General features: G+C 48.2%; 1 protein-coding gene across 5 annotated transcripts in view; it reads left to right on the top strand.

Moving 5' to 3' along the window:
• EFNA5 (ephrin A5) overlaps positions 1-22,993 on the top strand; it is a 447,049-nt gene that overhangs the window by 112,767 nt on the left and 311,289 nt on the right. Inside the window, exon 1 of one of the 5 annotated variants that reach the window (XM_069625472.1) lies at positions 18,642-18,810. The exons of the other annotated variants lie outside the window; for them this stretch is intronic. Coding sequence (XP_069481573.1) covers positions 18,797-18,810 — 14 coding nt within the window. The 5' untranslated portion in view covers positions 18,642-18,796. Of the gene's footprint in view, positions 1-18,641; positions 18,811-22,993 lie in introns of those variants that run through there. 5 annotated transcript variants of the gene reach the window in all.

Raw genomic sequence — 22,993 nt, 5'->3', positions numbered from 1 at the left:
AAAGGGGCCCGTTTTTTTTAAAAGGCCATACATTGTAAAGCTGGAGAGTTGGTTCTTAATGCGATCCCAACTGTAGATGAATATAGATGTTCGAGTCAGAGGTAGGATAATGTGTAATGTAGCATTTTCCAGAGGGTGGGAATCTGGAACCCACACACACAACCTCCTATCTTTCCCCTAAACCTCACAACAGTTGGTTTCCAAAATGCTGACTCCCATCGACAGAGGTGACATTTCCACCCAGGAATACACAGTGGCATGGATTATTGTGGGCATAAGGAGCCAGGCGGGTTGTTTGTGAATGTGGGCTATGCCCTCGGACTGGCTTTTTTAGTATCTTTTGTGGGGTCGATCCTGTGCCGGCGCGTGCATGCATGGATAATGATGACGAGCTTCGCCGCCTCTCCCTGGTCATTGTTTGCTCACTTGTAAAACTGGAGCATGTTGGGTCTCTTGTCACGCAATCTGAAGTAATGCATTCTTACCAAATGGAAATATTCCAGGTTCTGGTGGATTTCAAGGGTTGATTTTCCTTTGCACATGCTTAATGCTCTGCAGGCTGTTTCCATCCTTTCTTTTTTAACCATCTCATTTTTTTCTCCTTTTTACACACCAGTCCTGCCTCTGCCATTGATTTGTGCATATTTACTATGGACACATTTTAAAGAATCGTGTTGCCATTTTGAGATTTAAATGCTGCCAGTCACTTTCCACGACCGAGGCAATTGGAAAACGATATAGCACACTTATCTGCCCTACATCCTGGTCACTTTGAAGCATGTACGGGTACTATTTAAAGTAATGTAATGGGCATTTGTATAGCGCCTTTCACAATTGGCATGGCCTCAACGCACAGTTGGTTGAACGCCCTTGGGGACTGAAGTCCACGTATGGCAAATTTGTCAGTGAGTCATAGAATGCGTGTGTCCATCTTAGACAATATGAAGGTAGGGGTGGCTAAGTTTCTGCTAGTTAATCATGTTGAGCAGGCATGTGGGTGAGTGCAGAGAGGTAGTCTGGAGAGTATGCGCAAAAAAAAAGTAGGCGCTGTGCAGTGTATGCGAAGCAGGAGAGCCATGTGTGCAGGTAGACCCAATTTTATCATGGGGATTGCTGTGTTCCAGTGGCAGAGGTGTTGTCCTTTGTATGAGAAGCAGGAGATACATTATGCCCCTGATTCATGGATTATTTGCGCCAAAAAAACTGGATTTGTGCGCCATTCTGCAGAATGGCGCAGAAATCCCGTTTTTTTTGGTACAAATAATCCATGAATCAGGCCCTATGTGTGCAGCTAGGCTGAATTTTACGGTGGGGGATATCTACATTATAATGGCTGAGGTGTTGTGCAGAGTGTTATTGAGTAGTGCATGTAGTGGAAGTGTGCAGAGAAGTGGTCTCAGGTAGGCTAGCCTCAAAATTCATCCTAGTGCAACGCATTGCCAGCCTCCAAACTCCTCCAAATGTGACACATTGCTTACCCCAGAATTCTTCCAAGTGCAACACATTGGCCACCCTCACAGAATCCACCTGAAGCAGAAAAGTGCCAACCTCCAAGTTCTTCAAAATGAGACACATTGCCCACCCTCAAAATCCATCCATCTAAGTGCAACACATTGCCCACCCGGAGGAATTCACCTGAGTGCATACCCTGCCTGCTCTCAAAGTTCCTCCCTGAGAGAAACACTGCCCAACCCATGCCTCCTCTGAGTGTGACCCCCTATCTACTATTGCAGTAGTTCTAGTGTCAGGCAGAAACCTGTGCAGTTCCCTCTGGGACCACTGCAAAAGATTTAGGACTACAGGTGTTTGGCAGTAAACCCACTTGGTAGCAGTCTGTACCACACAGATTCACTTGGTAGCTGTGGCTGAGCAGTCAGACTTCCCTCAAGAAGAGTTAAGCAGTATGTGGAGTATACAAGATAGGGCAATTCTTCACAGTAAGACAAGCAAACACGCAACGAGGCTCAGTGTAAAGATATTAAGGTATTTATTTATAACGAAACATATATCAAAAACACTATGGCACTATCACGGCAAACAAATCAAATACAATTACTCTACGAAGAAGAAACAATCACTCCCCCTAGTAATATTTTGACAAGTCTAGGTTCTACCGGCACCACTTATTTACAGACAGAGGTGTATGCCTCAACCGAGATGGCACTCTAATATTAGTTAGGACGGGAGAGAAAAATAAGCAGGTTATGAATTCAACACAGTTCAATACTTCACGGGAAAAATGCAAGGCAAGAAGGCAAGAACCACAATAGATCATAAAGTTCAGAAGCCAGGCCCACTCGGAGAGAGACAAGGCGATTTGTCCCAACAAGTCTCTAGTGGAGATGCGTTTGAGTCTTTGTAGCAAATTGTTATCGGCAGATTGAACTAGTTCAGAACAATACATGAGAAAGCTTGGAGGCGACCCAACGGAAAGGAGAGGATTAAGACACCTCACTCGAACCGATCGAAAGGGAAGCCAGGCGGACATGGTACCTTGTTTGTGGAGAGACAGCTCCGGCGGGGGCAGTTGTTCCTGGTGGTGGATGCAAGTCGGGTCTTTGCCAAGAGTAGAGATGATCTCGTAGTCGAAGAAAAGTGAAGTCCGGTGCACCACCAGGGAAGAGACCAGCCGCGGAGTGCTCCATCACAAGGCACCACCTTTTGGTCACGGTACAGGGGTAGTGGCTATCCGGTTGCCGAGGTTTTCTGCACGGGCAATTCGACCACTACGTCCTGAGGCGAATAAAAAGCAAAGGGGACTGGTTGTTCCCACCAGTCAGGGGAAGAGACTCTCCGGCAGGGAGATCTACTCTGTCGTCGGGAAGTGGTGAGTCGGTTCCGCAGGGCTCCACCGGAGGTGTCGTCGTGCAGGTCGGCTCAGCGTTACCCTCGTCGGATTCTTAGGTCCTGTGGCGACTTCTGAAGATCCAGTCCCAAAAGCCCTGCTTTTATGCAGAAAACCCCCATTCATTCAGCCTAGATGTCAATCAACACATGCTAAGTGGTGAGCAGGGAGGCTCACCACTTGGGCCAATCACTCCAGAGTGCGACCGGAGTTGGCAAGGCAACTCGGTCCAGGGTGCCTAAACCTCCTCCCACACCCCTGTGGTAACCCAGACAGAATGGCACCACTTTGGAGGGTCTCTGTCCAGAGGCCCGCCAAAAGTGGAACAAAGGGCTCAACCTTTGGTTTAGGAGTCACAGAGACGAACACAGACGCCATTTTACAAACCGAGTTCTGGCAGAAAATCCCATCCGATAAACTGATTTAAGATAAGTAGACCGGTGGTACGTTAGAGATTAACGAGAAAAAGTATCAATCTCCAACAATGGGACGAATCCCATAGCGTTATGTTCGGGGTCGAACATAACAAGTAGTTTCCACTGCCACCAGCCAAACCTCGACGAGGGGGGATGGGACAGTGACCCCTCGAATAACAGATCCAGGAGTAATCGAATTACCCCTACTAGTACGTCCACAATAAGATGGTTTGTACTAGTTCGGTTAGTAAATTTAGGTCTAGTAAAGCCAATGGTGACTTTACATGCCCGGGGAGGCGGTAGTCAGTCCCCGGGTATGGAGTCTATGGTGGGGGTCCGCTAGGATGCCCCAGTGCTACGGCACGTAGGGTGCGGTGTAACACACATAGAAAAACATATGAGACCCTATGGAGTAAAAGACCCCATAGCCCATAGAACACATTGACAATCAAAGGAGTTACACACATACATGTCCAAGAGTGGGAGAAAAAGAGACTCACTCTTGGCAGGATGGAAAAAAACAAACTCCAGAAATCCAGCAAAGCTGCTGGGGGACTCACTAGGTTAGGAAATTCAGCCTAAACAGAGAATTCTCCATAACACAACCTGGCTAGACCTCTCAGAAGCTCCAAGTGACATACTAGGCCTACCCTCAGGATCACTCTGGTTTTAATATATTGGCTAAACAGAATGCACAGTGTAGGTCTAAATCTGGTTAGTTGCATGTAATAGTAATGAGTAGTGGTAGGGCTTTACCGGAGCACAGTAATGGCTGTGCTTCCTGTCCATACCACCTCCCTTGTGGTGTAGCTATAGGGTGTTTTGTCCGGCATCAATGAGCGAACAGGGAAAAACGGGATGGGAGCTGCCCTTGTTGCTGCCCTTTACCATGTGGCCCTTTGACTTGTGACTGCCCAGGCAAGGCTGCTCTGGGAGGGTCGATTTCTTGTGCAGGAGTTCCGGTCCTTTGACCTAGTCACTGACCAATACTGCCAGTCAGGCAGGCAGGCGGAGTCGAAGGAGAATGGTCAGGAGGGCGAGAAGTGCATGGCGAGCAGGAGAGGGCAAGAAACAGCCAATAAATAAAGGCCCAGGGAGGCAGATAACGAACAGGAGAGAGATTTTATTAAACTATCAGCTGTGTAGTTTAAACTGGCCTTCCAAGAGAGGCGGCAGGTAAATTCTGGCCTTCTAAGAGAGGGGAGGCCAGCATATCTCATCGTCCAGCACACATGAATTAGGTGGAATCAGCCAATTCCAAGGCAGATTGATGCCAGCCTCACTAAACTTGTATAAGGAAAATATGAATATAAGGAGTAAGGGAACATCAGATGGGAAAAAAAGTATGTGGAGTAACTTTTCACCTTAAGACATCAAAGTGTTCTGGCCGACTGGCAGCAACACCAGTGTCAGCTGTCCACATTGGAATTATCGGATGATTGAAGGTCTTGCTGTCCTGCCAATATTTGGGCAGAACATAAGTTGGACCACAGGTTTCGGGCCAGTGCCCACATAAGCAGTCCCTTTTCTGTAATATCGCTCTGAGACAGCCAGGCCGTTAGCTCATTCACGTTTCTGCCAAGCCATACGTGTAATTAATAGAAGGTTACCATGAGTTTTCCTGATTCATCTCTGCACATGTTAGATGGTTTTTGGCCTCTGATGGGGTCTGGATTTCATGAAGTTCCTTCTTTTCTCTTGCCTGCTGTTGATTGGCACTGCAGGGGCTGCAGCTGTTATTTTCTGCACCATTAGAAGACCAGTTTCTCTTGATTCTCTGTGCCAGTTTGCCCATATTCATGGAGGGGCTTGGTCGGATAGGCTGCTGGAGGTGCAGACGAGAAAGATCAAAGACCGTTTGTCCTGTTCTTCCTAAAAACAAAGGGAACAAAAACACATGTGCAGAGGGACATCACTTCTTAATTGGCTTAAGCGTTTGGCCATGGAGTGCCGCAGCAGTTAGCGTCCATCATGTTAAGTGTAAATAAAGACCGGTGGCATTTACCGACACCTTCTGTGTGCCGCGATAAGTCTTGGCTATCCAAATAGTCCGCTTATGTGTATGCCTGTACATTAGAGGGCATCTATGCAGTCCACAATGGGACTTTGACATTTAGTTGGCAGTTGGGTGCCCTCAAGCTGACATCCTTTTTTGTGTGCTATCTTCATGGCCATGCAGGGAGCTTGAATGCTTACAAGATCACATTCACTATCGTTTCTGCCATGAAAGAATTTCTTGCCTCCTTGCTGATGCCTGCGAATGCTTGAACGCTGCAACAGAGAAAGAATGGTTGGCTGCGCCCTCGTCCACTGCTTTGGAACTTCAGCCAGAAAATGGCAACTAAGACACACGCATATTAATAAGATTGGCGAGTTGTTTCATTACAGTTTGTGGAATGTATCTGATTTCTAGAAATCATGTCCTGCTTTGATGTGCTCCTAGCAGGTAGTTCTATGTGCCACACTGTCCATGTGGCACTCTCACAGAGCACAATGTCCTCCAGGCACAGAACTTCTGTTCTTCCATAATAGTGTCAATAGGAAACAAGTGTCCCCTGCACTCCGCCTAGACGGGACACCCCCCTCTCCCCCACCCCACGCAGACACTATGTAGTGATCTGACCCCCAATATCAGTTTATTTGGTTCAAGATGGTGCTCAGGACATCTGCAGATCATTTCCTCTGCAACAACTCCCACTCCACCAAATGAGTGAGCACTCACCCGCTCCAAGGTGCCCCGGGAGGAGCTCTCCAACTGTGGGGCACATTACGTGCAGAAAACGGGCCACAACAGAAATAAAGGCCTGCTGTGGGAGGGAGAAGCCTGACGTACTATGATAGTGCTCCGGCTGTTGTCTTTCTCCCAGAAAGCAGGGCAGTGTCAGAGGAGTTGAACATTGAGACGTGATTAGTCTTCTGCTATTGTGCCCAGTCCTTCCCAACATGTTTCAGAATGTGTTTCCATCGCAATATGCATGGTCTCCATTGACTGTGTGGATAGAGGAGCTGTTGGTGCCATGTTAGCTGACTCTCCTGCATCATTTATTCAGGAAAGTGATTCAGGTCCCTCAGCCACATCAGCTGGACGAGGCCAGGTGTGTAGCGCCTGCAGGCCTAGGACGTGCCCTGCAACTCTGGCATCCATCTTAAGGTGAAAACACAACCATGCAAGGAAGGAACTATGAACGAGTTTGAACAGCAGTGCACAAGAGTTCTTGCCTAAAGCTACAGTGTCTTGCATTTGAGTCACAGCCCTGTAAGTGGTGCCAAATTGTCAATAAATCAGCCTGTACATGTCATGTAGCGTGCAGCAGGTCTATTTCATTCTGTTCAGGAACTGATTTATTGCGCAGTTCCTGGCTCTGCGGAAGTTGTTCTCATGATGGTGGTGTAGGACTGTGCTGGAGAATGAGTGTCATTGCATGTGCGTAGAAACTAACTTGAGTTGTACAATGAATACATGGAGACTGGGGTGAGCTTTGAGGCACTGAAAGCGCTTCTTTTGGTTGTAAGAATGGAGGGTTCCCCATTGGATAAGCAGTGAGACTTTCTCACAGATGATCTATGTAAGTTAAGTCCTCTTGGTTGGGTGGCCATTTGCCCCAAAGGACTCTCTCACGCCCAGTACTGAAAGATAGCCGTGCCAGCTTGTGACTTGCCTGCAATTTATTTTGTGTATCTTTGTGCTTTGTGTGGAGGGCAGCTTGCGGTACAATAGTAACAGTTTCTACGGACACCATCTGTGATTACCATTTGTTTCCCTAATGTATAATATGGAGGAGGGGGGTATGGAAAGCAGGAGATTTTGGTATGTGACGGGAATGTAAATTTGAGCTTGCTCAGCCAAATATATCTTGGACACAACAGAATCTACATTGTCCCAAGTTTAATGGTATTCAGCCAGACTCGCTACTTCAAAAGTGTTACACATTTTCCCACTGGTTTCAGACTTGTCTTTGTTGGCCCTACGGAGGGAGAGGCATCTATCTTAGATGTCCCGTGATAGCCATTATGTCCACTGCCCAGAAATCCAGATACATTGATTTTGGCAGCTAACAGCAACATTTTATGGTAATGCTGAAGCAGCTGTGGATTACTTTTGCTTTTGCTCCCCACTTGTCCCATGGAGTGCTCCTGATGTTTGCACTCTTGTCTCAGGAATGGCTTCTTGTCCCTCAGTCGGCCCTTTGCAACCAAGTCTTTGGGTGACCAGACACGTCTTCTCGCTGGGCTCACAGGACATTTTAAGCCCAGAGCCCGGTCTGCGTTAGCCACACATAGTAGCTGCCAGTCCATAACTTACCTGACAGTCCCAAGACTGTCTTTAAATATTGCAACACCCTATCACATCGACGGTATGTGAGGCGGAGATATACAGGAAGCACAATCTATTACTGGACGGCACACTCTGCTGCAAGGCCAGACCTCTGACTGTTCTAGTGCTTTTCAAGTGACCAGTTGACATAAGAGAACATGCTTATTTGTGGTAAGTAGCCTTCACGCTTTTGGTATTCCAGCTGTGATGCAAGCTTGTGGTTTTAGCTGATTCCTGGCGACCAGGAGCCTAGCATAGTAGCATTGTGTGTTCCCTTGGCATCTGCAAGCGAGAGCAAAAAGATGCTTCTTCTTAATACATGGTCAAATTGACCAGGTCCCTCCTGCCTTACTCCATTTCTGTTCAGGGCACTCTCTACAATGGGCACCTCTTCTGTGAGCCCCAAACACTGGATTAACTTTGGGGCCAGTAAATCTACTGAGGAGACAGCCCACTGTCTCCTTCCCCTGGCCTTTCCGAAATGTTTCTTTTGGTCCCTCTCTTTTGGGTGGCTGGGAGAACTATTTCTCCTGTGACTCTCTGCCCAGGTGACTCAAATCAAGCCAACCAAATATCCATCCCCCCATGTTCAAGGCAAAGCACCCTTTTCTGTTCTCTTATGAGCAGCTGAAAGATTGCTCATTAGCAATGGAAAGAGAAGGCATAAAAGAGTCACGTCAGGGCCATCAACGCAGAGTAGGGAAGGATCGTCTCAGACTGAGATCCAGAAGGAATTGTTCCATGGAAGCAGCTGCTCTTAAATGGGAAGATGTACCAGAAAGCCTTTCTCTCTCTCTCTCTCTCTCTCTCTCTCTCTCTCTCTCTCTCTCTCTCTCTCTCTCACTCTCTCTCTCAATCTCCCTCTCTCGCTCTGTCTCTCACACACACATACCCCTGTTGTTATTTTTTTGGTGGTTGCCAATCAATAGCCATCCTTAATTTTTGCCAGGGTCCGCCACGGAGGACCATGGCATGTCCATAGCATTCACTATGCGTTATCCTCAAGGAGAAGGCAACCAGAGGATAAGCAGGGGGCTGCATGACCTGGAGACGGCCATGGGCTGCAATGATCCGGGGCACCGCCTCGCTATCGGAGATCGGGATACAGTGAGCCAGGAAAGATGAGCCGCCTGAAACAGAAGGCTATTCCAGCTCAGTGTGCAGGTAGCTTACATTCTGCCAGAAGACCGGCTACGCTAAGATCAGATACACGGTAAAGGCGATTGTGAGGTTTTGCAAAGCATTCTGTTTGGGGGACGCTGCATTCGAGACATTCCCTGCCATGCCTGACATCGCTTTATTTACTCTCCACACAGGACACAGCTTGGGCTCCGTATCAGAAGACTTGTTATGGCAGATCATTTCCCAAACTGCGCAGAGCCGGTGAGCGCGCTTCCTTACTGAGGAACCAAGTGGTGCTGTGGTCTCTGGCGTGGAACATTATGCTCCTTAGGAGCCAGATTCTGTCAGCTGTGTGCTCTCTCTGCCTCAGCGTCTGGCATTAGTTCAAGGAAGCATCTTCTCTCTTAATGGTCAATCAGCCAACGCGGCAAATCTGTAATGGTTGCCACAATGGATTTAGCACTGTGCGGCCTGCTAGCCGATTGCCCAACCCCACCTGCTCACTTTCTCCTGACATGTGCCCGTCACAAAGAAAAGCAAGCACAGCACCCACATTTATGATTAAGCACCTGTCCATTGGCCTGTTGGCTATGGCAGATGATCGCCCAGGACAAATAATGTATCCAGTGGCCGGACCGGAAATTTTCCAATTTTCTCACTGTGAAAAGCTATATTGTCCATGACGGAATTCTATACGCGTCATTAAGAGATGTCTGGCGACCCCTTTCTCAAAATACACTGTCAACATTTGTATCACCTTGCATAATTTTAGTCTGTGCATTTCACGCCGCCATTGGCAGCCGCAGGGTTAGTTCTTTGTTCGCATGCAGTGTCTGGCTGGTAGCACACAACAGCTCCTGCACATACTGTTACACAAGGGAGGGTGGGCATTGATGGGCACGGATTTCGTCCACGCTATGTGAGGAATTTTGAAAATTGGATAAACGGGGAAGGCTGAGAGGGTCTGTGTAGAGAAGTGAAGCCATGCTGGCATTTGCCCAATGGGTAACCGGCTGGCCTACTGGTGTTTTCCTAAGAGTAGGAAACCATGCTACCTGTACAGAACAGGAAGCATGCAAGTGAACAAAGAATTCATGTCATTTGACAACCTGCATCCTGTCTCCCAGCTCTCCTACCTTACAGTGTAGATGGCAGGCAGTGGTTTACTTTATAGCCCATGGGCCCGATTCATGGAATTTTTTGCACGGTTCATAGTGACTTTGCACTGCTGACACAAACAAATTCATGGAACTGCGCAAAGTGTCATTTTGCAGTGAAAAGTCTGTGCTAAGTCAGTGCATAGTCATTTGTGCAGTACAAAATGACTTGGCATGGACTATACACTGCAACAAAAACACTTTGCACAGTTCCATGAATCGGGGTTTGTGTCGGCAGTGCAACGTCACGCTGAACCGTGCAAAAAATTCCATGAATCGGGCCCCTAGTTGGAAGCAAAGAATCATTGAAAATGAACAACATTTAAAATGGAGGAGAGGAAATGGGGTATATAATGCCTCCTGTGAAGTTGCAGAGCAACTTACACTCGAAACTCCAGTAGACGGCCAACAGTGCCCACGTGTAAGCTAAAACCCTTTAGTACAAGGCAAAGAGCGCATTTCTGATTTGCCTGGTACTCTGTTCCCAAGCAGAGAATGTTTTGTGACTGTGCCGCAAGGCTACGGTGTGTTTAGCGGCAGGCATCCACAACTGACCTCAGTGGCCTGCCCCTGTCCACAGGCTCCATTTTGAGACCCCTCGGGCATGTTAATCTGCAGATTAAAATTCAGACTTGTGTGCTTTCTGCTCAGGAGACGTGTCCAGTGTCCTGGACCAGTCCCAAGGATGATTGTGCCTGCCGCTTCAGTGACCACTCTCTGTCCCCAAAAGGGGAGCAGGGAGCCAATACATGTTAAGGGCCTAGGTTCAGTGCACAACGCAGATAAGAAGCAAACACCGTGGTGGGGAGAGATGCACACATGACAATGCTTTTTTCTTGGGCTACGTATGATTATTGTTTTATCATGAAAGTGCTTGTGTTTTTTGACGTACAGAATTCTGGTGTTATCTACCAGATTTTAATTGCGTATATTTGACACATTAAAGTATTTTTGTATAATTTGGATATTGGTTAAAGAAGTCCATTTTTTCAGGACTGTGCCCTATGATTCGCAACAGAGGTCTAGAGACTTGGGACGTGTCTTTCCTTTAATATGATGTCATCTGACAGGTATGCATTGATAAAATTGTGGCAAAAATGTCGCCTTTTCAAAAAATTGAGGCAAAAATGATGTGGTTTGCCGTGTTAAAGGTGTACCCCATTACACCATTTAAGGGGAGCAGGAGTTGCGGGGTTGTCCCCCGCTTCCCTTAAATGGTATAATGGGTCTGGGAGTTGCGGTGATATCCCCTGCATCCTTAAAATGGATTGCGTTGGCAAAACCACAGCCTTTTTGCCGCAATATTGTGTTCACGGACATTTTTGATGCGATTTTAACACATGGAACCATCTGACAATGCTTCCGTATATAGTGGCATCCCCCACGGAATTTGCCTGTAAAGCTGTGCAAAAAAATCAATGCATACAAAGGGAATCGATAGTCCTCGCACCTTACGTTTTATTGCGGCTACTGCACAGTGCCAAAATCACCCCAAAAGACCTAATTATGGAACAGACGTTCTTTACCTGACTTTTTTTTTTTCTCAACACACAACTGGAGCAACAAAGGTTTCCCTTTGATCCGAGGCTATATGTTAGAATTACTCTCAGGTGAGAACAAGATGGATGCGCACAAATGCACCGACTTCGCTTCACCCACTTCCGTATAAAGCCTGTTCGGCTTGGAGAGAAGAGCAGTATATTTGGAAAAATAACCGAATTGTCCCAGTCCCTGCCCCCACATAAGCGCACACCACACTGATCTGCTGGGGAGAAGCAGCATGCCCTTCCCCGGCGCATGTAGTGATCAGTGATAAGAGGTAATCTGCCCGAATGCTATAATATGATTAGATCATTTTCTTAAGTTATCTCCTGCGCGGTTTATCTGATTGCCATGATTTTAACCATTATTGGACTTTGAGGCTTGACGGTTTGTAATGCATACATAATTTTTCCGTCTGAGCCAGAAACTGGTCAAGCGATGGCTCCTCTGCACACCGATATTGGCCCACTTTCTTTTTTCCCTCATTGGGAGGGTCGGTCCTCATTGGGACTCTGTGCTCGGTGGCCTTTCCTTTAATGGCCGGGCGCAGGCTGCTTGATGCAGTGGGGCACTTCAGGTGTTGAGGGCAGGGGTGGAAGTGTAACATAAATTATTGGCACGCTGTACCACTAGTCCGTTTGTTTTTTTACAGTACTTACCTTCTTTAGTTCAAAGGCTCAGGAAACGCGTTTTGACGCTTTCTCTTTCTCACCAGCCAGTAATATAACCGGCTCAGGCTGGGCATTCAAGCACTGCCAGTTTCCCCAAGTCCCAGCTATGCAGACACACACAGCCTCCAAGGCTATGCAGGTCCATAAGAAGCTCTGGTTGGAAACACATTTCTTTTATCAGTGGCAGAGCCTTTCATATGGATGATGGAACATTTCCAACTCCAGGAGCTCGCAAAGCCCCAGTTATCTTGCAAATCTGTGCTAGGTAAAGTGAGCAACACAAAGCACCCATTTAAAGGTTTGTTTAAATCGTTGATGACTACTTTCCTGACATGCAAAAAAGTTGCTTTCTGTCACTAATCAAAGAATAACAATGAGCTGGAGGTTTGTTGCATAGAATCTCCACACCACTACTTCTTTAATTACATGTCTTAAATCACTGAAAGTACTTAGGGGTTAACTAGACTTTTCAGGCTGGCATTATCTTGCAATCTGGGATTTATAGTTTACCATTCAGGATGTGAAAATTAAAGCTGCAATGATATTCTTTTGCCTTTCCATGTTGCTACAAGGATGTACATGTTGTCATGTGGCTCTATTTTGCAATTTGTGTTTTTGTAAGTAAACTCTATAAGACATTATTAATGTACGCCTTGAAATCCGAACTATTTCTATCGAGTAAAGCTTGGAAGATATGTGGTCAAAACTGGCAGAATGCATTAAAATCCCAGCTTCACTGTTCAGCCAAGGTTTGTGATCCTGGCCCACCCCACCCCCCAAGCCCCTCCCCGCCATCTGTCCGGCCATCCCACTCCCTCCTTCTTGGATGCAGTAAGAGTACCACTAGTTCTTTTTTTTTTTGTCCACCACCACCACTGGTTGAGGGCCCGTAGATAAGAGGAAAGGCCTCATGCTTTCCTGGAAGACGTTGCCATAGTGCGACAGGGAAAGCAAACAATGAGGAATTATGCGGATGGTAAGAAAGCGCAGTGAATGACGGTTGAACACAACTTTTCCCTCAGCTTGGCAGTGACGTTGGAGATTTTTTGGTACTCTTTTTTTTTTTTTTATGAAGTTCTTCATCAGCAATTGGATTAGTCTTTTGCTGCGGAGCCTGAGAGCTGTCTCTTTCACGCAGTGCATTGTCCCTCGCGGTCCTCTGTGATTAACCAGCTGTGTCTGCCCCCCCCACCCCGGGAAGAAAAGGCATGAAAAAGTCCACATTCGCCTCATTTCCAAGTGTTCTGGGGATTATTGAGAAATGGTGTCATGCTTTGTCAGAGAAATATATTCCCCCGTGAAAGCTTGCGTGGCCGAGGTTTTGTTCTTTGCCGAGGGCCATGCCAAATCAGGCTGACCTGTCCTCCTAAGACCCTCTTTGTCAGCGAGGAGTGCAAATCTGGCCTAGGGGCATAGTCTATACTCTGTGCGGCATTACCACATATTTAATATGTAAGTCGGCTTAACTTTCTCCCTCAAAGCCCGTCAAGATCAAATCTAGGCAGACGCAAAGAGCTCAGAATTGAATGTCGCTAGCTTCCTTTATGTGCTCTTCCATTGGCCAACACGGCGCCCCCTTGGAAAAGTTCCTTGGAGGCACGCATTAGAGTTAAGTTGGGTTATTCTTCTCTCACAGCATCTGGCCCAAGGGTTTCAACAATAGGCGTTAGTGAGGGTGCGCAATTGAGTAGACATTTGAGAAGCACACTTGAAGTTTGGAACAGAAATTGTCCTTTATGCTTTTTTTTGGGCAAGACAATCTTCTTTGGAGTGTAAACGATGCTAGCTAATCCCCTGCCATCTGGAAAATGGGGAGCCAGAGGTTGTTGGCACTGGGTCACATCGCTTATGTAAACTGTCCGATTCTTTTCCTGTTTACGGCATATCAAGTTAAACCCTGTGTGCTTTGGTACCAACCGCGGATAATTGAATGAGAGCGTGGTAATGGGCTTGCGATGGGAGATCATGGATTCCTAACGCCGGGGCTGGTTGGCGTCCTGTGATCAGGTAAGCACCCACGAGAGCATGCCTCGTAGTACAAATCAAGGATGCCCTTTGGTTTCTGAGTTGTTGCTGTGAAATTTGTTGTCCAATTCTTTACAAGTGAAGCACGACCAGACCACTTGTGTGCAGCAGTGTGGTCTGCTGTGCACAGCCAGGTTTAAGACTAGCATTGCAGCATGCAGCGTGTAATGGGCAGGTGATCCTGAGTGACACAAGCACACCTCACGGGGTGTCTTCGATTCCTGCCGGCCACAGGCTCTGCACTTTAGCTGCAGGGTGCGCTACGTCTTGTGCGCGGCATAAGTCCACCATTCCAGCGGACGGTCATTGTGCATGATGACCCACGCTGGGACTTTGATCTAGAGGTATATAGGAACTGCACATTTACTTATATTGGAAATGGGGCATGAAGATGGGATTCTGCGTTCAGTATCTTGTTCTGTGACACTTTGTAGAGCACCCTGTGTGACGCGCTTCAGTGTTCGAGACTTTTCTATCGCTCTATGATCCCCTCATGGTTCATTGGTCTTCGTTTGTGGTTGAGCCAGAAGTTGGGGGATCAGTTGATTCCATGGGAGGGGGAGGCCACCTGTCCAGTGCGGGTTGCATTAGCATCCCATTGGCATTCGGTGCTACAGGCTGAATTGGTTCTATTGAAGTCAATTTACATAGACCGTTAGGCTGCTAAAGGAAAGCCTCGGCCTGGAAAGTGGGGGCCCACTGACATGAGGCCATGGTGTCAACTTCCAGAGAAGGCATCACTCTTAAGAGCTACGTCCCACTTGGGAGTACGCTCAGCGTGACCGTGTAATGCAGTGTGACTGCAGTCTGTATTTAACAGTTCTGCATGGGCCAACGTGTTTAGCCGGAGGTTAGCGTGCATTTCCTGCCACCATGTTTCAGTGGATACGCCCTATGGGTATTTGACCCCTCTCGGATTCTGTTAGCACTTGGTGTAAGGTGTGGCATTGTGAGCCATAGTGACGTGCCCGCCTCCTTCCAGCTGGACTTGTTTCGCCTCCTCTGTACCCAGGCAAATGGCTAGGTCAGCATTTACAAAATGCTTTGGCACACAAAGGCCAGCCCCACAGATCGGGTGAGCAGGAGTGTCCCAAGGAACATTATGCAAAGGGCATGCTTCTTTTGCGAGAAAGAAGAAAGGCTGAGCAGCGGGTACGGCCTGGGGACCCATACCCACATGGAGGCATGCAGGTAACATAAGGTGAATGGCATGAGGTTGGTTCTCCTACTGCACAGCCGGCCAGTGCTGTGGGGACCCTCTCACTCTCTGCCTGAAGCATGAGGCATGGCAGGTCACAGTCTTTGCCGTTTGTGCGGTTTCTTAAGTGTCTCCCGTGGAGTTGCTTTCCCAGAACTGGAAACACGTTGATGCATACATTATGCTCCGAGGTCCTATATGCTACAGCTCTGGGTTGGATGCATGATGTTCGCGTGAGTGGCCACGGACACGCCTCTGAAGGCCCAGCGTGTGGGCATGGACCTGTCCACAGGACGTCTCTGCAGCTGTAAAGGTGGACCCAGCTTTCCAGGTGTTCACTCTCATTGTGGAGAGGGCTGGCATCTTCCTGACCACAGAAATGACACTGAGGTGGCATCATCAGAGGCGTGGAAAGGGCGGCTCGGGCACCCAAAATGCTCCCTGGTTGGCTCTTTGGAAGCTTCACACGTGTCGCCAGGAACAGGACCTTTTGCAGAGACCACCCGAGTCTTTCTTCCAGCGCAACCCACTGTATCCACAAACGATGCACTGGAAGAGACATGGTGGCATGTATTTCCAGAATAGTCCGTGGAATTAACAACGAATACCGTTATTTCTGCAGTCTGCCAATTCGGCGAGGGCTCCAGGAGCCAAATCCGAGCTGAGTCGGCAAAAGATGTATACCTTGCAGTCTGCCCCCCCACCCTCAAACACACACCCCATACCCGTCATCCTGTCACCTCATCCTCTACAACAACATGCCGATGCCTAGCATCTTCCTCGCTGCCCCACACAACACAAACCCATGCTTGATCCCGTCCTCCCTGCCCCCATAACAGGAAACCTATACTTGGCATCCAGTTTTGGAAGATATGGTACAGTGAAATGAAAGTATTTGTCCAGGATCGGGATTTGATCCCAGTCTACACTGTAAGCACATGACCACATAGCTTCTCATCTATGGCTGACATAAATGTGTGTCAATGTACACTTTGAAGGAGCTAAAATAATGATCTGTTTCATAAACATTACTTAAAATGGCACAAATCACAATATGAACCAAACTGTCAAATATATAAAAACTCATATTAAACAAAATGTGTGATTCTAGCTTTATTTTCACCATCCTGAATGGACATCTATATCTAAACGAATGCAAAGTAATTTTCCCCAAACTATCCTCTGCGGTTTGCAACTTTTCTTTCGAGCCTTAGACACAACAACGAAACTGCGTGGCAAGGCCATCTACTTGTAGTCATTGTTTCACACATTTATGATTTGAAACTGGTTATCGCGCACATCTTCTAGCAGTGTTAACCCCTAGAAGAGATATCCTCTCTCTTGCAGCAGGCCAAGTGGGAGCAACAGCAAGCAGCCACATTTCCAGGTCTTTGCGGCAGGTGGAAAGCGTCATGTCTGGGCAAGCATTCCCCTTTCCCAACACCAGTGCTCCCTCCCACCACCTCATTCATAAACTGGGTAGTATGTGGAGACCCCATAGCCCTGCCAATAACCTTGGCGAAAGTAAAATACATTGTCCTGGCAAAATCCTTATACAGTAAAGGAAAATGCATCTGGCCAACTTTTTTACCCACCCAAAAGGGTAATACATCACCTGTTTCCCTTTTTCATTAGAGAGTCGGGCTCATGAGCGACAGGGCACTGAGCAAGTTAAGGGATACGTCAGAGTGTTGTGTACACATTATACAGCATTAATAGTTGGATTATCTTCGGAGCAAACACTTCAATTAAATACAGTATACGTGTGCGCCATTTTGTGTAGTACATATTTAACAAAATCCTGTCTATGTGATGCCAATTGGGCCAGCCAAAGGAAATATCATCTACTTAATTAAAGTCATTTGTCCAGGATTGCACAGGTTGGTCAAGTGTGGCTTGCAGTGTTTTCTGGCTGCACAGTTTGCGCTTTTGGAGGTTTCAGACCACACGTGCTCCCATTGCATCGTTATCTCTATTTGTGTTGGTGCAAAGCTAAAGCAAATATTATGTGCAATCAGGTTATTGCATGTAGTTCTTGCTAGTTCCGACTATAAATGTAAGCGGATGAGGCGATCCTTGGCTCCAATCGGCGCTTCCTACACAAAGGCTCTCGAGCCAGAGCCAGGCCTTTGGCTCTGACCAGGTGTGTGCCGGCGGCTCTGGCTCCCCCGCCTCTAGAGTCACTGCAGCCCTAATGGTTTGACCTCTGCCCACTCTTGTGCTAGGTGAGGTTGTGCGAAGTTCTTGCTGTTGCCACGTGTCCCCAGCCATTGTTCATTCTAGGTTGAAAGGGGGCTGTGGCCTGTGGGGGGGAGCTGTGGTGCTCAGCTCACTCACGTGCCTTATGGGAGCCGCGTAAAGAGGCTGTGATACCCGGATGCTGATTTCAAGAGTGGATTAGGGTAGTAGGAGCGGGTGACACCCGGTCCCTGAGCAGCTTACACCATGCCTGCACGGATATATGGGATTATTCCGAGGAAAAAACGAATCCCAAAATATTGACCCAATTTTACTGAATATACCTTAGACATCCCGTCCACTTGCAAATCCTCCCGAAACCCCTGTACTTTTTTATTAACTTAACCCTCCCTACACTCCTAGCCCCTAACATACACCGTGCAATGGGTCTCTGGAAATTGGGTATTTGGGCCTTGACGTTTTTCCATTCTTTATTTCGGTATGACCCCGCCTGCACGTGCTGTGTTACCAGGGATGCTGGCCGCATGTTATTTCATGTCAGGGACCGATATGACTGGAATAGACGTGTATTGGCCGCCCTTTTTCCCTGTCCTAGCCACGTCCTATTCGCCCGCGAGTCGAGTCGCGACACTGATCGCGCAGGCCTTGCGTGAACTGACTGCCGTTTGCTTTTCTCATTATATTTCTATCTTCATTGCTGATCGCCCCCTCCGTCCCCGCTTTTGAAGTGGTGAGATGGGAACAGGCTGGAGGTCGAGGTCCCTGGGAGATTGGTTTCGCATCAGCCGGACGACTTGCTCTCTGCAGCGTGACTAAAAGACAGGAATCGGCTCAGGAGGCTTTTGGGCAGCGTTCGGGGGCGCACGGGGGGCTGGGGAAGAGGCTCAAAACTCGGGCGACCAGAATCCTGCCAACAGGCTACGCAATGTGTACTTTAAAGAGGGGGCTTTGTCATCGGAGCGGATGGTGTCGAGTGGAACGCATTGGAGGGCTTTTCTTGAGCAACCGTCTCCAATCGATGACGGTGGGAAACTGCTGTGCGCATGCGCGCAGCCTGCAACGCCCTAAAATAGCGCCGGCGCAGGATTCCTCCAGGGTGGCACCGCGAGCCGCTGCTCTGAAATATCAATGCCACTTCGGTCAGATGCGGGTGGCAGCGGCAAGACGGCAGGCCAAGGGACGTCAATTAAGACGTTACAATTAAAAGGAATGTTTTGCAGCATTTAGCTAACATGTGTCCTCGCGCGCAGCCCCCCAAGAGGGGTGGAGAGGTCGTGCACCCACTGGAGTCGGCGTACTTAAAAAGATGCGTGGAATATTGTGAGTGAGTTTTTGAATCGTATAATGTGATTACCGTATGGACATTTACTTTGTTCGTGGCCTGGTAAATTGCTCCGTCCTTTACTGGGTATACACTGGGCCTAATTCATACAACATTGTGCGAGGTGCAAAGTCACTTTGCACTGCCAACAAACGCACTTATTCACAGAGCGGTGCAAAGTGTATTTTTGCAGTGCCAAGTCACTAACTTTGCACTGCAAAAATACACTTTACACCACTCAGTGAATGGGACGGCTTTGCTGGCGGTACAAAGTTACTTTGCACCACTGCCAACAAACACACGGATTCACAGATATGTATCATTATTTTCAGTGCAAAGTCATTTTGCACTGCACAAATACACTTTGCAATACACTTTGCGCCGCTCTGTGAATCAGGCTCCCAGAAGCCAAGGCTTTTTTTCTAAACTTCAGGCTTTAGGAAAAAAAGCCTTACCTATTCATGGTGTCACCCTGCTGACTCACTGCCAGACACCCCTTTCATCAGAGATGCAGGGGTGATGATCCTTGCATCTCTAATAAAAGGGGTGTGCAGCAGGGGGATCACGACACAGTGAAAAGGCTGACCTTTTTTATTGTGTCGCAACCCCCTGCCAAACACCCCCTTTCAGCAGGGATCATCACTCACACATCCCAGGTGAGAGGGTGGTGATGCCTCCATCTCTAGTTAAAAGGGTGCCTGGAAGTGCATAGCGCCTCAATTAAATGACAGGGAAACAATGACCTTACCTGACTGCTGCCTGTTAGGCTACACAGCCCTCTTGATGAATAGAGCCAGGGCTCCTAGAGAGCGTGCCCTAACAGACAGCCTTCGGGTGAGGTGTTGCCTCTTAACTGTGGCACAGTGACATGTGCACAAGCCCTGGGAGATACCATGCTCCCAGGGGGGGATGACACCCCAGGCACTGACCCCCCTGCCAGGCCACGCCCCCTAAGAGCCCGGGCTCAAGTTTGAAGGCTGCTTAAAGCACTGCTGGTCACTGCAAACCATTCATACTTCTGTCTCAGTGTGCCCCTCCCCCCAACATGACAGCACAGCAGTAGTTGCTGAACGGAAGGGGTGGGGGTGCGTACTGTTTGCTAAGGAGTGAGGCACAGTTGTCATATTTGGCAGTAAAATAAGGTGGGGGCATTTTGCAAAACCGACTAGAAGTTGATTTCTAGGCGCTAGGGCTGAGATGGAGCCAAGTGCACCCGTAAACATGGGAGAAATCCATCGCGCAAGAGGCCGACTTCAAAGAGGCCAGGGACTTTGCCATAGTGCTAAAAAATAAGAGGGGGGCACAAATAACTCGCCTCGTTAAAAGGGAACCGCTGAGGGTGTATATATATAGTACGGCCCTCCTCCTGCAGTACAGCACTCACTACGTGTGAGAAGCAGCGCTCTCTGGGACTCCAGACGGCTGGTATGTAGCGTTAATACACGTGAAATGTGGGGGCCGAATCCAGCAAGAAAAAGATTACGAACGAGGGTTGGGGGGGACGCCCCCCAAGACTGCATACCGATGGCTACGTTGACTATAGATAATCCGGCTGCATTGCTGATTAATGGCGCGCAGGGACGAGTGTGCACGTGTTTATAGACCTGCGTCACGGCGCTGAACGTTTTCACTGCGCTCTGGGTCTGGTAAAGCTGGGCTTTCATGACGACCGGATTGTGTTTGTCTATTTTCCACATGAATTCGATTAATCATGTTTCAACTGCTCAGATCTGTGCCCGTCGTTTGGGAAATACGCATCTGTTTGAACGGGGCTGTGAAGGGAGCGAGGGAAACCGTTCTCAATAGCGGCCAGCAGGGGGTGCCATAGCCAGCGAAAGAACGACGTGGAAAGAATGCAGTATTGTACAACAAAGAAAATGGTTGTGCAGCTTGATTTATATTTTTTCGCCCTACAGATTTTCGGATTGTCCTCGCGCAGTGCAAGGCAAATAATGCATTTTTCTTCCGCCTGGCCGTAGTTAACCAACCGTCGAGGCACTGGGACTGTGGGCGACTCAGGCGACGAGGTTGGAATGCGTCACGGGCCCTGGGAGGAGGCAGGTGTCTGTCAGCAGGGAGGAGAAGCAAGGAGGGCACACATCACCTGCAGGGGATCCGGCTAATTTGGAGGGAGTTGATAGGGTTGTGGCATGACACGGCCACAAAAGAATGTCACATCTTTCATCGTTTTCCAAAGGGAACAATCGCCGCGGCCTTTTACGGGGCGCACCGGGCACTCTCTTTTGAATCCACAAGGACACTCTATCTTGCCACGCACAATGCACCACAACAACGGCACAACTATGCCGCCGCTCTCGTGTTTGCGTTCACATGAGTAGCCCTTTCTTGTGGGAGCGTTTTCCAGGCTCCATCGCAAGGGGCCTTGTCCTTTTTAAGGGGGGAACCGCGCAGGCTCCCACGTCTGGGCCCGCGGGGCCTTGCACACAAGCGGCAGGACCGTCTATTGATAGTCTCCTCAACAGTTATTGTCGGGTTTTAATATTTAATTGGGCCCTGAGTTTGGAGGCTGGTGCCCAAACGTCTTCCCACTTTAGCAGCGAAATGGTGAAAGGGCCCTCGTCTTCGGTGGCCCTCTGCTTACAAGTTCCCAGTCACGCTGTCCAGCTGGTTAGGGGTAGGTCTTCAGGGGTGAAAAGAATGATTGAAATATTAAGTACGATTCTGTGCTCGCAGAGTGGACCCCCAGTGCCACCGTGACCCGGCTAAAACACCAACTGGGAACCTGCTCAGGGGAGGAGGGGCCAGCACGATACTCGCACTAAATTCATCACAGTAGGCTCAGAGGCGGCAGGAAACCAACTCATGGCAACACCAAGGCCTACAGAATGAATGATGATGCGCTTATCGGGTAGCTCAGCGAGTTATGTGCTGGCGGCAGCGGTTTGTTCACAGGCTTGCATGCCGGTACGGCCACCTCAGGACCATTACCTGCGTGGTAGCAACGCCCAGCATTTGCAGGGCTGTCAAAGAGCAGGCATGTGGCGTTGAATGTCCTGTTATCACCCATTGCGTCTTCAAGGCACACTTTTAAAGCTGTGACCGGAACATTGGCCTGCATGCCACCCAGCCTTTACACACCCGCACATCCAAGCACACACATTGAAGCTGCAGAAAGACTCATTGCGACGTGGCACATGAAACGTAAATCACCGACAAATATACTCGACAAAACAAAAAAAAACGACGGTTAGGTTTTGTAAATATGTATGCTCTGGCGTGTTATTAAAGCAAGGTAGTATGCCACGGGTTCTAGCCGTCTCCACCCCCCCCACTCCCCATCTGTACATGCTTAATGAGGTCCCACGTAGAGGATTGGACAAAATCATCAGTGTGCGCTCGAAATTCTAGGCTTCTAATCCTATATTGGGTGACAGCGCTTATATATGGGATAAAGTACGTATACGGATGTGTATGTATGGCGGGGGGTACACAAAGCCGTTCCCTTTGATGCGTCGCCTCTTGCATAATATAACGTAAGAGATCTTCCATTTGCTGATGCATATAGAACCCGCGCGGATTTAAAAAAGCAAAATGTGTTTCTGAAAATAGTTCAAGCAGTTTAATAAAATGTGTAGAAAAAAAAAACATTCTTTTTGGGCTTTACACTAAAGTAATACCAGGTAGATTCTAGCTCGCGTGTGTTGCGCTCCACCAGTGCACACATTAAACATTCTACTATAAACAATTGCTGGTCAATTCATGGCTGTAAAATGACACAAAAAACCAATCTGCAAGCACGGAATTTGGAAAGCTTGTCACGGCTTTAATTCAGTGCTGCAGTGACAGCTGGGATTCTCTCTGCTGGCTCCAGCAGCAGGCGTTGTGACATCATGACTGCGGAGGCATCCCTGAGTACACAGCGGTTGTGATGTCACGCTCTTATTACAGGTCAGTTGTGATGTCACAACCAGCCTTAAATAACAACATTATTTCCGGGCTTCTAGACAGAAATTGCAGGCTGCCATGTATTATGCGTATGGTCAAGTTTAAAAAGCGGAGTGAATAATCTGTCGGCGTGCCCCTCTTGGTAGTTCAGTATGGAGGCTCTATATCTCCTATGCGTGGCTTGACTGGCTGCAGAAACCTACCTGCGACCGATATTCACCCCGACAATCAGAAAAGGAAGATAAAGTATGTATTATTGGGTAGGTATAGTTCTGC

The sequence above is a fragment of the Ambystoma mexicanum genome, chromosome 6p, assembly GCF_040938575.1.
Source record: "Ambystoma mexicanum isolate Mex_15411 chromosome 6p, UKY_AmexF1_1, whole genome shotgun sequence".
NCBI classification, from domain to species: Eukaryota; Metazoa; Chordata; class Amphibia; order Caudata; family Ambystomatidae; genus Ambystoma; species Ambystoma mexicanum.
This window is presented reverse-complemented; position numbering and strand designations above follow the sequence as displayed.